This window comes from Strix uralensis, chromosome 2, assembly GCF_047716275.1.
Source record: "Strix uralensis isolate ZFMK-TIS-50842 chromosome 2, bStrUra1, whole genome shotgun sequence".
In the NCBI taxonomy this organism is placed as follows: Eukaryota; Metazoa; Chordata; class Aves; order Strigiformes; family Strigidae; genus Strix; species Strix uralensis.
Genome location: NC_133973.1, coordinates 139090615 through 139107650, shown reverse-complemented (window position 1 = coordinate 139107650; position 17036 = coordinate 139090615). Strand labels below are relative to the sequence as shown.

The 17036-nt window shown below is 58.1% G+C and overlaps 1 protein-coding gene and 1 long non-coding RNA gene across 46 annotated transcripts; both read right to left on the bottom strand.

Annotated features, from left to right (window-relative positions):
• Positions 1 to 5537: 5537 nt before the first annotated feature.
• On the bottom strand, positions 5538 to 12961 carry LOC141939968 (uncharacterized). Of its 45 annotated transcripts, none has more exons than XR_012627833.1 (9): positions 12082 to 12902; positions 9779 to 9836; positions 9256 to 9451; positions 8509 to 8833; positions 6778 to 6944; positions 6650 to 6690; positions 6513 to 6559; positions 6239 to 6279; positions 5538 to 5998 (listed from the first exon to the last, which is right to left on the bottom strand). XR_012627833.1 is itself a non-coding variant. In XM_074860740.1 (7 exons), the coding sequence occupies exons 1-5, from the start codon at positions 12196 to 12198 to the stop codon at positions 6660 to 6662; spliced, it is 465 nt and encodes a 154-aa protein (XP_074716841.1). In that variant the 5' UTR covers positions 12199 to 12902; the 3' UTR covers positions 5538 to 6279; positions 6531 to 6559; positions 6650 to 6659. The 45 variants fall into 45 exon arrangements, 7 of the variants coding, with proteins under 7 accessions (XP_074716841.1, XP_074716840.1, XP_074716838.1 ...); XR_012627831.1 differs by having other exon boundaries at positions 5538 to 6153; positions 6531 to 6559; XR_012627828.1 differs by having other exon boundaries at positions 6531 to 6559.
• A 1967-nt stretch (positions 12962 to 14928) lies between these two features.
• Positions 14929 to 16387, bottom strand: LOC141939967 (uncharacterized). Its single transcript, XR_012627817.1, has 2 exons — positions 16214 to 16387; positions 14929 to 16039 (listed from the first exon to the last, which is right to left on the bottom strand). It is a non-coding gene; the product is annotated as an uncharacterized LOC141939967 (long non-coding RNA).
• Positions 16388 to 17036: the final 649 nt, after the last annotated feature.

Sequence of the window (17036 nt, the reverse complement as noted above, 5' to 3'; positions counted from 1 at the left end):
CGCCGCCGCTTTCTTGCTTGTTGCTGCCACCCTGTGGCCAGAATCGGGTACTGCAGCCCGTGATTGGCGCATGCGCACTAGCGCCGCCGCTTTCGTGCTCGTTGCTGCCACCCTGTTACCAGAATCGGGTACTGCAGCCCGTTTTTGGCGCATGCGCACTGGCCGCCGCTTTCGTGCTCGTTGCTGCCGCCACGTGGTTAAAAGCGGGTACTGCAGCCCAACTTTAGCGCATGCCCACTAGCGCCGCCGCTTTCGTGCTCGTTTCTGCCACCCTGTGGCCATAATCGGGTACTGCAGCCCTGTGATAGGCGCATGCGCACTAGCGCCACCGCTTTCTTGCTCGTTTCTGCCACCCTGTGGCCCGAAGTGGGTACTGCAGCCCGATATTGGCGCATGCGCACTGGCCGCCGCTTTCGTGCTCGTTGCTGCCGCCACGTGGTTAAAAGCGGGTACTGCAGCCCAATTTTAGCGCATGCCCACTAGCGCCGCCGCTTTCGTGTTCACTGCTGCCACCCTGTGGCCAGAATCGGGTACTGCAGCCCGTGATTGGCACATGCGCACTAGCGCCGCAACTTTCGTGTTCACTGCTGCCACCCTGTGGCCAGAATCGGGTACTGCAGCCCGTGATTGGCACATGCGCACTAGCGCCGCAACTTTCGTGTTCACTGCTGCCACCCTGTGGCCAGAATCGGGTACTGCAGCCCGTTTTTGGCACATGCGCACTGGCCGCCGCTTTCATGCTCGTTGCTGCCGCCAGGTGGTCGAAAGGGGGTACTGCAGCCCGTTATTGGCGCATGCGCACTAGCGCCGCCGCGTTCGTGCTCGTTGCTGCCACCCTCTGACGAGAATCGGGTACTGCAGCCCGTGATTGGCGCATGCGCAGTAGCGCCGCCGGTTTCTTGCTCGTTGCTGCCACCATGTGGCCAGAATGGGGTACTGCAGACCCTTTTCTGCGCATGCGCACTGGCGCCGCCGCTTTCTTGCTCGTTGCTGCCATCCTGTGGCCAGAATCGGGTACTGCAGCCCGTTTTTGGCGCATGCGCACTGGCCGCCGCTTTCGTGCTCGTTGCTGCCGCCATGTGGTCGAAAGGGGGTACTGCAGCCCGTTGTTGGCGCATGCGCACTAGCGCCGCCGCGTTCGTGCTCGTTGCTGCCACCCTCTGACGAGAATCGGGTACTGCAGCCTGTGATTGGAGCATGCGCAGTAGCGCCGCCGCTTTCGTGCTCGTTTCTGCCACCCTGTGGCCAGAAGTGTGTACTGCAGCCCGTGATTGGCGCATGCGCACTAGCGCCGCCGCTTTCGTGCTCGTTGCTGCCACCCTGTGGCCAGAATCGGGTACTGCAGCCCTGTGTTTGGCGAATGCGCAGTAGCGCCGCCGCTTTCTTGCTCTTTTCTGCCACCCTGTGGCCAGAAGTGTGTACTGCAGCCCGTGATTGGCGCATGCGCACTAGCGCCGCCGCTTTCGTGTTCACTGCTGCCACCTTGTGGCCAGAATCGGGTACTGCAGCCCGTGATTGGCGCATGCGCACTGGCGCCGCCGCTTTCGTACTAGTTGCTGCAACCATGTGGCCAGAATCGGGTACTGCAGCCCGTTATTGGCGCATGCGCACTGGCCCCGCCGCTTTCTTGCTCGTTTCTGCCACCCTGTGGCCAGAAGTGGGTACTGCAGCCCGTGATTAGCGCATGCCCACTAGTGCCGCCGCTTTCGTGCTCGTTTCTGCCACCCTGTGGCCATAATCGGGTACTGCAGCCCTGTGATTGGCGCATGCGCATTGGCGCCGCTGCTTTCTTGCTCGTTGCTGCCACCCTGTTACCAGAATCGGGTACTGCAGCCCGTTATTGGCGCATGCGCACTAGCGCCGCCGCTTTCTTGCTCGTTTCCGCCACCCTGTGCCCAGAATCGGGTACTGCAGCCCGTGATTGGCACATGCGCACTAGCGCCGCCACCTTCGTGTTCACTGCTGCCACCCTGTGGCCAGAATCGGGTACTGGAGCCCGTTTTTGGCGCATGCGCACTGGCGCCACCGCTTTCGTACTAGTTGCTGCCACCATGTGGCCAGAATCGGGTACTGCAGCCCGTTATTGGCGCATGCGCACTGGCAGCCGCTTTCGTGCTCGTTCCTGCCGCCACGTGGTCAAAAGCGGGTACTGCAGCCCAATTTTAGCTCATGCCCACTAGCGCCGCCGCTTTCGTGCTCGTTTCTGCCACCCTGTGGCCATAATCGGGTACTGCAGCCCGTTATTGGCGCATGCGCACTGGCGCCGCCGCTTTCTTGCTCGTTGCTGCCACCCTGTAGCCAGAATCGGGTACTGAAGCCCTGTTATTGGCGCATGTGCACTGGCCGCCGCTTTAGTGCTCGTTGCTTCCGCCAGGTGGTGGAAACTGGGTACTGCAGCCCTGTTATTGGCACATGCGCACTGGCGCCGCCGCTTTCTTGCTCGTTGCTGCAACCCTGTGGCCAGTAGGGGGTACTGCAGCCCGTGAGTGGCGCATGCGCACTAGCGCCGCCGCTTTCGTGTTCACTGCTGCCACCCTGTGGCCATAATCGAATACTGCAGCCCGTGATTGGCACATGCGCACTAGCGCCGCCACTTTCGTGTTCACTGCTGCCACCCTGTGGCCAGTATCGGGTACTGCAGCCCGATATTGGCGCATGCGCACTGGCCGCCGCTTTCGTGCTCGTTGCTGCCGCCACGTGGTTAAAAGCGGGTACTGCAGCCCAACTTTAGCGCATGCCCACTAGCGCCGCCGCTTTCGTGCTCGTTTCTGCCACCCTGTGGCCATAATCGGGTACTGCAGCCCTGTGATAGGCGCATGCGCACTAGCGCCACCGCTTTCTTGCTCGTTTCTGCCACCCTGTGGCCCGAAGTGGGTACTGCAGCCCGTTTTTGGCGCATGCGCACTAGCGCCGCCTTTTTCTTGCTCGTTGCTGCCGCACTGTGGCCATAGTCCGGTACTGCAGCCCGTTATTGGCGCATGCGCACTGGCCCCGCCGCTTTCTTCCTCGTTGCTGCCACCCTGTTACCGGAATCGGGTACTGCAGCCCGTTATTGGCGCAGGCGCATTGACACCGCCGCTTTCTTGCTCGTTGCTGCCGCCCCGTGGCCAGAAGCGAGTACTGCAGCCCGTTATTGGCGCATGCACACTGGCGCCGCAGCTTTCGCGCTCGTTGCTTCCGCCTGTGGTCAAAAGACGGTACTGCAGCCCATTTTTTCGCGCATGCGCAGTAGCGCCGCCGCTTTCGTGCTCGTTGTTGCCGCCGTCTGGCCAGAAGCCGCTACTGCAGCCCGTGATTCGCACAAGCGCCAATCGCGGGCTGCAGTACCAGCTTTTGGCCACTTATCGGCAACAACGAGCACGGAAGCGGCGGCGAGACTGCACATGCACCAATAACGGGCTGCAGTACCCGCTTCTGGCCACAGGGCGGCAGCAACGAGCACTAAAGCGGCGGCGAGACTGCACATGCGCCAATAACGGGCTGCTGAACCTGCTTCTGGCTAGATGGCAGCAGCAACGAGCACGAAAGTGGCGGCGCCAGTGCGCATGCGCCAATAACAGGGCTGCAGTACCCGCTTTTGGCCACACGGAGGCAGCAACGAGCACGAAAGCGGCGGTGCCAATGCGCATGGGCCAATAACGGGCTGCAGTACCCACTTTTAACCACGGGGCGGCAGCAGCGAGCAAGAAAGCGGCGGCGCTAGTCCCCATGCGCCAATAACGGGCTGCAGTACACGCTTTTGGCCACAGGGCGGCAGCAACGAGCAAGAAAGCGGCGGCGCTACTGCGCATGCGCCAATAACGGGCTGCAGTACCGGCTTATGACCACATGGAGGCAGCAACGAGCAAGAACACGGCGGCGCCACTGCGCATGCGCCAATATCGGGCTGCAGTACCCGTCTTTGGCCACACGGCGACAGCAACGAGCACGAAAGCGGCGGCGCTAGTGTGCATGGGCCAATAACGGGCTGCAGTACTCACTTTTAACCACAGGGCGGCAGCAGCGAGCAAGAAAGCGGCGGTGCTACTTCCCATGCGCCAATAACAGGCTGCAGTACACGCTTTTGAGCACAGGGCGGCAGCAACGAGCACGAAAGCGGCGGCGCTACTCCCCCTGCGCCAATACCAGGCTGCTGTACCTGCTTTTGGCCACAGGGCGGCAGCAGCGAGCACGAAACCGGCGGCGCCAGTGTGCATGCGCCAATAACAGGGCTGCAGTACCCGCTTTTGACCACACGGAGGCAGCAACGAGCACGAAAGCGGCAGTGTCAATGCGCCTGCGCCAATAACGGGCTGCAGTACCTGCTTTTCGCCACAAGGCGGCAGCAACGAGCACGAAAGCAGCGGCGCTAGTGTGCATGGGCCAATAACAGGCTGAAGTACCCGCTTTTGACCACAGGGTGGCAACGAGCACGAAAGCGGCGGCACCAATAACGGGCTGCAGTACCCCTTTTGGCCACACGGTGGCACCAACGAGCACGACAGAGCCCGCGCCAGTGCGCATGCGACAATAACGGTCTGCAATAAGCCATTTTAACCACTCACCTGGGACAACCCCAACAGATGATCCACTCTGGAGAACTGTCCCTCACCACATAATTCACACCAGAGAACCCCCAGCAATGCCCCTCAAACAGCCGCCGTCTACACCCCAGATTTTCCCCAAATTGGGTCTGGCTTTTTTTTTTTATTTCTGTAATAGAAAGTGGAGGTTTGTGCTTTTCCAAAATACTCCACTTCGTTTTTTTTCAGCACTTCTCCACAACATCAAAATTGGTGATTTTTGGTTTTGTGCATGAAAAGGGTGGGTTTTCTGCTCTCCAGCTGCACCAAGCCAGGCAGGTTTGGCTTTCCCAGGAGCCCCAAATTGAAGCTTTTTTCCCAAAAAAACTGTTTTTTTTCCCTCCCATTACAGACCATGAATCAGGGTGCTTGGGGTATTTTTGTGCCGTGGCAGCGACACAGGGCTGGCCCCGTGGTCAGGGGGTTAACGGCCACCAGGCAAACCTGGCCGGGCGGACCTGTCAAGGATCAGAAGATGCTGACAACAACACACCTGAAAAACAAAAACCCCAAATCCTATTCCAGCATCTTGAAAAACTAACACAGAACAAAGTTCCGTCAGAACAAGGGACAGGATAGCAGTGGAGCTCGGGGAGGACTCTGCATGAACAGGTCAGCTCCACATACAACACACCCTGGCAAGGCCGGAGCGATTTCAACTCCTCAAATCACCAGCAAGGCCGATCGATACGATCCTGAGCACATTCTGCCCATAAAAGCAAATGCTCTTGGTGGTGTCGGAATGTCTCATCCCGTCCTTACAGCAGGGCTGCAGGGAGGGAACCCTGCGAGGCTGCAGGACGAGGTCATACAGTCATCACAACCTACGGCTGACGGATCCGCCGCGACCCTTGCGCTGCTGCTGCTGCTGCTGCTGCTGCACATCCTGCTTGCTCGGTCAATAAAATCAGAAGTGAAGTGTAAAACTTTAAAGGGTAAAACAAACAATAAAGAATAAAGCTCAGTCCTTCACTCTTTAGTATAAAAGTGGGCATACACTTATAGAAACGTTTTTATTAGATGTGTAAGAATTTGATTTTCCTTTTGCATTCCCTGAACTCGCCCAGCTGTGAGCTGATACCATTAGACTGTCTATCTCCAAAATACACACGGAAAACTTGACAAGGGGGGGGGCGGGTTTGGTGTGTTCCATAATTAGCAGGGACGTCGGGCCAGCTGCACCACCCAAGAGTACTACTGCCAAATACATCATCTCTGAAGATCCACTCTGATGGAGAGTTCATAAAATGAAACTTCCTTGAGAAAGGTTTCCATTTTGTAAAGTCTCTTTCTAACTGAAGTCAAGATTAGACACTGTAGGGCAGCGGTCCCTAATCCCTCAACTTTCAGAGAGCCAGGGGTCTGAATCCATCCTCCACAAAAACCACATCAGCTAACCGGGACATTCCTGCAGCTGCCAGGTTCCTCTTCATCATCTGCAAAAAAAACCAACAGTGCCAGCAGTCAGCATCACGTCAGCTGACACACCTCTGCCACAACACCCTCCACCTCAACAGCCACGGGGCTTTCCGCTCAGCTGCTCTGTGCAGAGTCCAGTGTCGGACGCTGCGGCCAGCGTGGCCCGTGGCACCTACGATACCAAAAGACAGAGAGCTACCACTGTGCTTGCGAGAAATCACCAGCCCCGTGCTCCTGCTCTCTACTACCCAGCTCACCTCAAACGCTCGTCCGATTCCAAAGGCAGCCTGCCCGGCACCTGCAAAACCAAAGAGAAATGCTTCATCGAGCTGCCACGTGATTCTCTGCACAGAAACCCTGACCCAGCCGACAACCGCCTCGCTGTCCTGGACTGCTCAGCGGCACGTGGCTTCACCCCTCCCAGCCTACATGTGGCACCTGCATAAACCAAAGCGAGAGGCACAAGCTGAACCTGCAGCCTGCCCACACCGACTGCCATCTCCTGCCCCGTTACCTTGGCCGCTCACCCACCCTGCCTCTGACATTTACCGGTCGCCACGTCGAGGCCTGGGTACCACCTGTAAGACACAGACAACAGGAGATGCTTCTAGCTTCACCAACAGTACGACACCTGAAAAATAACTGCTACTTCAGCCCACGCGTCTCACCTTGCCCGAGTCATCTCCGGTGCCGATATCCTGCTTTGCACCTTCAAAACAAAAAAAACCCCAAACCGATAAGCCAGTCATGTAGCAACCAGTCACGTCTTCTCCTCCGACACCACACGCTGACCCACCTTCTTACAGTGCCCTGCTCGCTGCCTCTGTCACTCTTTGGTGCATATATTGTCCCTCTGGATCTGAAAAAAACTTTTAAGCAGGTCACCTGGATGCTGAGTGACAGCTTAACAATTCCAGAGTTCTTGACTCCATGTAGGAACACTGTCTAGGGTCTCATTACAGCCTGCCATTAAAAATAACATAGAAACAAAACAGCATTAAGCCCTACACACACAAGCCTTAACACCTTTGAGATTCCATCTGTTCAACTACCACTCCCGCAGCCTCTCCCAGATAGCTCCGGTCATCCCCGTGACATCCTTGCCTGCTGCTGAGGGCTGCTTGCTGCAAGGGGGCTGTACGGGCTGTACCAAAACAGTTCAGGCAAATCAACATTAACTACAGACTCTTAGTGCTATTCTTCCCCTGACCGACATTGCTGCGCCCCCAGGCAGGGCAGTTCCAACCCACATACGTGTGCAGGCTGACACACCAGAGAGTAAGAGTGCTCTGAAGAGTGCCAAAAAACAAAATCCAAAGGGAGCTGAAGTGCCACAAGAGCGCGGTGGAGTACGCAAAAGGACTCGGAAGACATCGTTGTAGAGAGTAGAGGAGTTAGGAGGGTAAGAAAAGAAGCCTTGCAGACACAGCGAGGGCCCTGGAGTCTCAGGAGGGCATCTGGGCAAACTACAGATGACTGAGAGAACAACCAAGCAGAGACACCCTCGATGGCAGAAAGAAAAAGGAGCGCTGCACAGCAAAGAAAGGAGTGAGGCTCTGACAGAACGAGAGAGAGAGAAAGGGAGATCGAGTGCCTCAAGGTGCTGTGGAGATCGAGGGAGGTCTCAGCAGGCACTGCGACTGTGAGGAGAGGGATCGTGGGGGCGGGGTTGATGGATAAACGAAGGCTGAGGGACAACCAGGAGGAACTCGGGTGATCACCTGAGCAGAGTACAGATGGTCTTGGGTGGCTGGGAACTAAACACGGGAATCCTGGCTAGCACAGAGGAACAAATGAGTTCGTGTGCGGCTCAAAGATGGCCCCACCTAAAGTGCTACAGGACGGAACCGGACCACAAGGAAGGTCTTGGGAGGCATCGTGACTGGGAGGAGAACTGTCCCGAGGGAGCCAGAGAGACAGAAAAAGGACTGGGGACATGACGATTAAATCTCGAGGGGATCTGAACCAAGGAAACACGTCATCAGAGGCCCAGGGAACGAACAGAGGCACGGCTAGAGGGAAGGGAGGACAGACTGACTGGGCTGGGTCACAGATAGCAGGAACACTCGGGAAGCCCTCTGAGGGAATGAGATGGCTGCGAGGTCTGCTACAAAGCTAGAAGTCTGCTAGGGGCAACCTTGAAGGCATCGATAGGCATCATGACACCCTTAGAGAGGTCCTGATTGGGCCAAAGGCACCAAAGAAGGCTCAGGGACATGAGGAGGAAGTCTGGAGGGGATTTGAACAGTACAGATGTCGTCAGGAGGCCGGGACCAAATGGAGACACCCTAGATGGCACAGAGGATGATTAAGAGTGCTCTGAGGTACAAACACACCTGAGGATGGGTTTCTGAGGGCATGAGAGAGAATCCAAGCCCGCTACAGAGCTAAAACATGGCTGTGGTACACAAAGAAGGTCTCAGGAGGCATCCTAGGTGGCATAAAGAAGAAAAAGAATGCTCTTTTTTGGGAACAGAGATCTTAGCAGAGGTGCTATTGTGACAAAACAAGTCCAAAGGAGACTTACAGGGCTAAAAGTGTGCTGCAGGGATCATCCAAGACCTCGGGAGGCATCGTGACAGCAGCAGAGGAGGACAGCCAAAAGAATGCTCAAGGACATGACAAAGAAGTTCGGAGGGGATTTGAAGAAACTGCAGGTGTCTTCAGCGGACCAGGTAGGTATCCTAGCTATCACAGAGGACAACGCGAGCGTTCTGCAGATGAAAGGTGGCATCAGGAAAGGGTCTCAGGGAGGAAGGAGGGTGCAGAGTGCGCCACGGTGCCAAAAGAGGGCTGCAGGGCACGAGGTTGGCCTCAGTAGGCATGGTGACAGCAGGAGCAGGGTGCTGAGACTGAAAGAGAGACAGAAGGCAGCTCTGGGACACGGTGTAAAATTCAAGGCGTTCCAGCAATGTACAGATGTCCTCAGGGGATGAGCAACTGAATGGAGACATCCAAGACAGCAGTGAAGACTGTGAGAGAGCTCCGGTGCACAGAGAAAGCCTGAGGAAGGGTTCTGTCTGAGTAAGAGAGACACCGAACCCCCACCTGGGCTTCTTTTTAAACACAATTTTAAAAAAACATTTACTATCTCAACATTAAATACAACCTGAAATGAAAAAAACTTCACACACACAAGGTTAGACACATTCAGAAACTGACGCTCGTTCAACAGCCACTCGATCCACCCCTCACTCCAAACATCCATTCCACTGCCCACCTGCCACAGTGGCAGATCACCCCCATTCTAAACCCACCCCTGGAACTGCCTCACCGTGCGCCTTGGCAGCGTCGCTGCTCCACACGCCCCCACGGTGTCAGCCTTCCTAACCGGGAGCCAAGGAAGATGTTTTGCAACGGGCCCCGCTCCTGCTCCTCCTTCGCTTGCGTTTGTACACTCTGGCAAACCTCGCTCGAGGATTTGCTCTGGGGATCCAGATGGCCCTGCGTCACCTGCAGAACACAAAGCCCTGCAAAGCAAGGCGTAGTCAAAACCGACAGCGAGTGCTGCAGTGCAATACACAACCAGAACAACCGACGTGGGAGGAGCCGGGCTTTAAGGCCGAGGACCACAAGGACACGGGGCGGGGGGTGAAGTGCTGTACGGGAGGGACCTCTGTGGAAACAGAACTCTGAAGAGCAGAGCTGTCATTCTGGCCCAGATCTCCTCCACAAAGGCAACCCTCCACAAACATCTGTGATGCAAAAGACGCCGTAAGCTCCACTCACGAGACAGGGAGTGCTCAACGGGCTCTTTTCCAAAGCAGCAAGGCATCCGAGACCCCACAGACACCTACCAAGGTGCATGTGCCGTGCAGACAGCCCACAGGGTACCACAGAGACGTGGGGAAGGCACTGCATACAAGACAGAACACAGACACCACAAATGACACGAGTACACTAACACAGGCCAGAACATGCACGTCCTGTGGGACAGACCCTGCTCTCTTCCCACAGACTTAAGGAAGCCTAAATAGCCCTCTCCACAGCCCTGATGGTAGAGCCTCTGCTGGCCCCACCCTACCCACGGCTTTTGCCCCTTAACTTACCTTTCAGAGAGCACGCTCCAGAATCCATCCTCATCAGGAGCATGTCATCTCACTGGGATGCTCCCGCATTCAACAGGTTCCTCTCCACCACCCGCAAGACAGAGCGCCGCCAGTCACCGACACGCCAGCCAGCACTAACCTCTACCGCAACAGCACCCTCCTGGGAAGTGCCGTGCTGCCCCCAAAAAGCAGGTGTTGCAGCCATCATCTCCCGTGGAAGCCAGAAAACCAGAGAGGTAAAGCATCCGTTGTACTCAGAAGCAATCACTTGCTCTCTGGCTCCTGCCTGACTGCTCCTCTCTCTCTCATCAACTCACCTCAAATCCTGCGCTCTTTGAGGAGCCTCCGCCGTTGAGCCAAGGGGTGCTGCAGCTCCTGCTCCTCAGAGCTGCAGAGAATCGTGGCTCTGGCTAATGCTGGCTCCAGACAGCGGACACCCTGTCTCATTCCAGCTCCTGCTGGCTACAGGTCTGGCTCGGTGACGCTTCAGCTCTGCACTGAAACTCCGCTTGATTTCAGCTCTTTCTCCTCACAGGCTCCAGCTACCGGCAACAGCCTGGGCTTTGACAAGGCTGTAAATCAATCACTGTCAGAGCTTGAGTATTAGGAGTGAACATCCGCCTTGTACATTCTCTAAGCATTCATTACTTTGTATTATTAATCAGGCCATAATTATTCTAAGCAGCGTACAAAGAATTGCTGAACTCGAAGAAGGCACGTAGGGTCTGAAAAGCGCATTTCCCCCCCGAGACCACCTCAGACGTGGAGTTTGGCCTGGTGCACGCCGGCCTCCCAAGCTTCGGGGTCCCATGCCACCCCGACACCCACCCCCTCCTTTCCCCCGCAGCCCCCAGGGCCCTCCCACAACCCTCCGCCTCTCACCTGCCTGCAAAACCAGCCAAACTGCATTCTGCTTTTGGCCCCCAAACCAGCTGCCTTAGTGCCTCTTTCTGAGCCCAAAAACCTGCCTGCTGAGCCTCTTCTCAAGTCCAAAAAATGCACGACTTGACCTCTGTTTCTGAGCCCAAAGCCACACAACTCCGTCTGTTTCAGAGCCCCTCAATCAGCCACACGCGTCTGTTCTCAAGCCCCAGGAAGGCAAAACGTTGCCTCCATTTCTGGCCCACGGCACAGCTCACCCCGTCTGCTCTCTGACCCCCTCCGCAGTCCCCACGGGCGATGCCGAGGGGGGGGGGAGGGGGAGGGGGAAATGCAGCCACCCCATAGCCCTGCACTCCCAGAGACCCACGGGCAGGTTTGGGAAGCGCTTGGGGATTGCGGCACTTCCGGGGGCCGCCATCGCGCATGCGCACTGCTGGGGCACGGGCACACCGGTCCTGGGGGAGCCGCGGGCAGCCCGCGGGAAACCGCACGAACCCGCCACAAAACCGCCCCTCGCGCTGCGCCGCGGGGCCGCGCCGGTAGCGAGGACTGTGCCGTGCCGCGCGCCCCCGGCAGCGACGCAGCTGCCGGGCAGCCGAGTGCACAAAAACTACAGCTCCCGGAATGCCCCGGGGAGCCAACATGGCCGACCGCAAGACCCGCTCACGTGACTACAGCACCTCCCACAACGCCACAGCCGGCCGTCCCGCCTTTCTGACCCTACGGGGACACCATTCTTCCCACCCCCACCCTCCCCCCGTCGCCCATGCACCCAGAAGCCCGGCCGAGCGCAGCGCCGCGCGGCTCCGGGAAGCGCCGCTGCCGCCCGGCCCCGACCCGGAGCGGCTTCTGCCGCCGGTCCCGCCGCACCGCGCGGCCCCCCCCCGTTGCGGCTTTCCCCGGCAGCCGCCAGGCGACCGACCGCGCGGCCCCGCTCACCTTCTCTCTGCTGCTCCCTCGGCTCGCACCGGCTCCTCCTCCAGCACCGCCCCGGACAGGGAGGGGCCGCTGCCCGCAGCCTCACTGCCCGCCCCTGGGGTTCCTCCAGCCCGGCCCACGCTCCCCCCCCCTCCCCCCGCGGTAACTCTAGCGACCAGCACCGGGATTAAGGCCAGGCAGCGTGTCCTCAGTGCAGCCTCTGGAAGAGGGCAAGAGGCAGAAGCACTCACCGTTATTGCCGTAGACCGGCACCGGCGCTGCCGTTCCGCGCTTTGCGCCCCGAGCACCCGCCGACAGCGCGCACGGCGGGGGGGGGGGAGGGGGCGGCACTTCCCGAGCATGACCATCGGCACGGACGTGCGCGGGGAAGGTGCAATCCCGAAGAGGGTCCGCACATAAACAGTGACCCGCGGCAGGTGCAACCCCGAATAGGGTCCGGGTGGGAACAGTGACCCGCGGCATGTACAACCCCGAATAGGGTCCGGGTGGGAACAGTGACCCGCGGCAGGTGCAACCCCGAATAGGGTCCGGGCGGGAACAGTGATCCGCGGCAACGTGCAATCCCGAATAGGGTCCGGGCGAGAACAGTGACCCGCGGCAATGTGCAAACCCGAATAGGGTCCGGGCGGGAACAGTGACCCGCTGCAAGGTGCAACCCCGAATACGCTCCGGGCGGAAACAGTGAACAGCGGGAGGGTGCAACCTGGAATAGCGTCCGGGCGGAAACAGTGACCCGCGGCAAGGTGCAATCCCGGAATAGGGTCCGGGTGGAGACAGTGACTTGAGGGAGATACTGGGGGGGGGTGTGGGGTGTAAGAGGTGTGTTTGGGTTGTGATTTTTCAGCTGTGAAGAGAGGTGAAGTTCACCTTCACACCACCCCCCCCTCCGTCGCCCACGCACCCGGAAGCCCGGCCAAGTGCGGCCCGGGGAAGCGCCGCCGCCGACCAGCCCCGACCCGGAGCGGCTTCTGCCGTCGGTCCCGCCGCACCGCGCGGGCCCCCCCGTCGCGGCTTTACACGGCAGCCGCCAGGCGACCGACCACGCGGCCCTGCTCACCCTCTCTCTGCTGCTCCCTCGGCTCGCACCGGCTCCTCCTCCAGCACCTCCCCGGACAGGGAAGGGCCGCTGCCCGCAGCCTCACTGCCGGCCCCTGGGGCTCCTCCAGCCCGGCCCACGCTCCCACCCTCCCCCCTGCGGTAACTATAGCGACCAGCACCGGGATTAACCGCCTGAACTGCCCCTCAGTCCCACGAACTCGCGCTGTAGGAGCCACTCCCGGGGTCACCGCGGCGCATGCGCAGACAGTAAAACTGATTAACTTGACTATTTTCTTTCCCCAAAAGAGAATGAAATGCAGACATAGTATGAAGATCGTGAGCACTGCCAACTAACGAGGACAGTCCCTGCTCAGGCTGAACTGCCTCCACTGTTGTCAGTAACACGACAAGAAGCCATACGAGCATGTGATTTTGAACCGGGCAAAGACCCCAAAACTAGCGTGTGGCAACTACGAGTGCATGAACCTGAGAAAATACTTAAACAGAAATACAACAAACATGGGGAACCCGAGGGGTTACCTCAGGGATAAAGGACACTGTCGAACGCCTGCAAGGGGCAGAGGAAGAAACCAGAGAATACTGAAGAGCTGGTCGGAGCAGTGTAACCTTTACCACGGGAGCGCTAGTAACAGCACGCGCGCCTTTCTGCCTTGGCTCCCCAGCTGTCAAAAGGGTTTAACGACCCTTGTCTGGGTCTCGTGCATGTATGTCTTTAAGGACTTAGCACAGGGATGATCTCTGTAGGTGAGTCCATGTCAAATGGAACGTGGCACTGGTTTCCTCAGCGCTACCGCAATACGAATCGCAATTGGTATTTCTGAAGGGTAACTGAGTCTTCACCTGGGATTTTTAGCTACATACGAGATCTGAAGAAACTCTTGGAGAAAGACTGATCCCGGTGGAAGTGCAAGCTACTTCTCCACTGCGTTTGACATCATGAGGTGCTCGGGCAGCGGCCCGTCACTCACACCTGCAAGGCTCTCGGGAAAGAAGGAAAAAAGCCAGCCAGGCTCTGCAGCCTTTTAGGGAAAGAAAGCGTTAGCCTGACACGTGATTGTCGTTGGTTCCCGGGCATTCTCTGAGAGTTGCCCCCCGAGGGGGGATACTGCCCCCGGCCACCTCCACTCCCACTCGCCAGCACTCACCTGCCAACACAACTTCTGAGCTGCAGATGAGCACAACGGGGCTCCGTTGCCTCAAGTTTGGGCACAGGCAGGGCAAACCCTTCCTGAACCGCTCAAGTTTTATTAGAGAAAGTTCAGGAGAAAGGGAGGGAGTGGAGGAAAACACTCCATGGTTGTGGAGTGGCAGCTGCTGCTGCTGCTTCACTTCCTTCACGGAGCTCACGGGTGTGCTGCACTTCTTGGCAGCTCGCTCAGGCACGTTCCGGGGTCTGTCTCAACTTTAACGGCATTAAAATAGAAGGTTAAGAAGTGAAGCGGTCGTGCCGATCGTTTACACCTTTACCGGTAGCAGCACCTTGCATTTCTCAAAAGGAACCTTTTCTGCTTTTGCCCCCAACTGGGCAGCAATTTGACCCCAGTCCACTCCAACGAACACCTTCGCTGTGGAAGCGGCACTCAAACTCACAAGTTCGCGGCGGTGACGCTTTCTTTTGACTTTCCTAAGGCGCAGGTTTGCAGCGCTTCTCGGAAGGACATGGGAACACTGCAGTTACTGACGGCCTCCTCAGCCTCGAGATGCAGAAGGATGGAGGCCGAGACAGTCAGGGAGGGCCGGGGCCTTGTCCGCTCTCAGAAACCCTCCCCACTTTGCTCTGCACACCAGTCCCGTGCGGAACACGCGCAGCCGCGGCTCTGGCTGGCCCGAAGGCTCGCCCGTCCATCCCCTTGCCAGGAACTAGCGCCCCGCCGGCTACAGCTCAGCCCAAAGCCAAACCAACATAAAATCGCTCCTACGGCGAAACCGTCCCACCACCAACCTCGTCTCTGGAAACCGCCACCTGATCTCCCCCTGTTTTGCTGATTAGGGGTATCAATTAAACTCAGACACCAGAGTGAAAAGCGCAGGCATCTTTTACTAGAAATAACTAAATAACGTAACAGAATAATACAGAAAACATACAGTAAGAAAACACAGAATAGTGCACTCAAACAAACAGGAAAATACAGGGTAATGCATCAAATCATTACTACCCGAGAGAGAGGGAATAGCGATTAAGAAAGACCCATCACCACTTGCACCCGTTCCCATCATCCAGACCCGCAGGCGCTGGGCAGCCCCGGTTACAGCGAGGATTTGGAGAGCCTTTCCCGGCAAGTGGGAAGTCCTACGCGGTGCGTCCACCCGTAGGTGAGGCTTCCAAAGTCGCTGTGAGCGGGTCCAGCCTTATATACCCAAAAATCAGCAAGCCAGAATAGCTGGCACCTTTGATTTGAGCGGAAATATCTGGTTTCAATCTCACATTAGATTCCCCCAGAGCCTGGCCAGGGCTCAGGGGAGAAGCTAAGGGAGTTCCTCGGCTTATCTAATTGCATTAGGCGCAAGGTCTCGCATCAGGCCACAGCGACAGACAACGGTCTCCATGACCCTGTTGTTTTATCCACACACAAAGAAAGATAAATATACATTCAAGATAGCTACGTCTTCCATACGTATCTCGCTAATGATTACATACTGAGTTAGCAGCTTCGGCTCAGGGGCCTGCTGCTCAGGCTTCAACACTTCCACTTTTTACATCAGAACCGTGCAGGTGCTGAAAGAGAAGCATTCAGAACAGGGGAAACCACCTCCAAATCCCTGCTCCCGACTGCTCTTCCCCCGGCATGCCACACAGCCTCAAAGGACACTTCGGGTGGCTGCAGAGCCCTCCCTCTCCGCACAGCTGGTGCGGCCACACCAAACTAAAAAAAGGAGTTTCCTGACAACTTCAGGGAGTCGAGTCAACTTCAGGTGGATTTGGAGCAGTTTCTACAACTCTGGGGAACTGCCAAGAACCAAGTACCTGCTTGAGAGGCACAGAAAACATCCCCAAAGGGGCAGGGATGCTTGAGGACTGCTTTCTCTCGCTTCTTCGGCAGCCCACTGCCGCTCATCCCCCCGCTCGCTCTTACCTTTGCAGGTCTTTCCCCACGCGATGGTCGTCTCTTCCTTGTTCACCACCAGCTGCTGCAATGGCAGAAGGACGCCGTCGGGTCTGAGAGGGACGCCGGCCCCTGGACAGAGCTCGCCACAGCACCACCTGAATCCCAGACGCCCTCCCACCCGCAACCCCGTATAACCTAACACCACCACTCCCCCCCCCCCCCCCAAAAAAAAACCTCACAGATCGCCTTTTCTCACCCAATCGACGCTCCGGGGCTGCCACGCGTGCAGTGCCGGCCGGCGCTGGAGCTGGGCTCGGAGTTGGGAACTCTGGACAAAGGGGAGCTGGGCACACAAAAGCGGCGGCCAAGGAAGCTGCGCCCCTGCTTACAGGGGGCTCGAGCCGCTGCCGGCACTGCAGAGTGCCCGGGCCTGCAGGTCACTGGCCAGCCCCGGACTTACAAGGCAGCCTCTGCTGGCTGCCCGCCGCAGGCAGCCCGCCCAGCCCTGATTACAGGGCGGCCGAGCGGCTCCTGGGGACAGAGGGCTCCACGGCTCGTGGCACTCGCCCCGAGTACAGGGCGGGCACGCTGGCAGGTCGCCAGCCAGGACAAGCGGCCACCCAGGCAGAGACCCGGGCCCTGAACACAGGCGGGTCGCACGCTGGCCACGCTACGGCCACGGGGCTTCGCTCTCTCCTTCGAAAGGAGGGGCAAGGAGGGGCAAGCCGGGACTCGCCCTCCGCTCGCGGGCTCAGAGGGGACCGACCCCCTGTTGCTGCACAGAGCCCTTCTTTCCCTCCCGGGAAGTTTAAGCTAAGTACGCTGCAGTGATTTCAACAGGGGCCTAAACGAGAAGCTCATTCGCTCGCTCACTCACACCCACAGACAGAGACACAGACACAGGCAGGCACACACACACAGACACACACACACACACACACACACACAGGGACAAACAAAACTTCCCGGAAGAGAGAGCGAGCTCTGTGCAGCCAGTGTCTGGGGAGCCATCCCTTCCCACGAGCAGGAGAGCAGAGCCCCAGACCTGCCCCCCAGGACGCACGCAGGCCACAGCGACT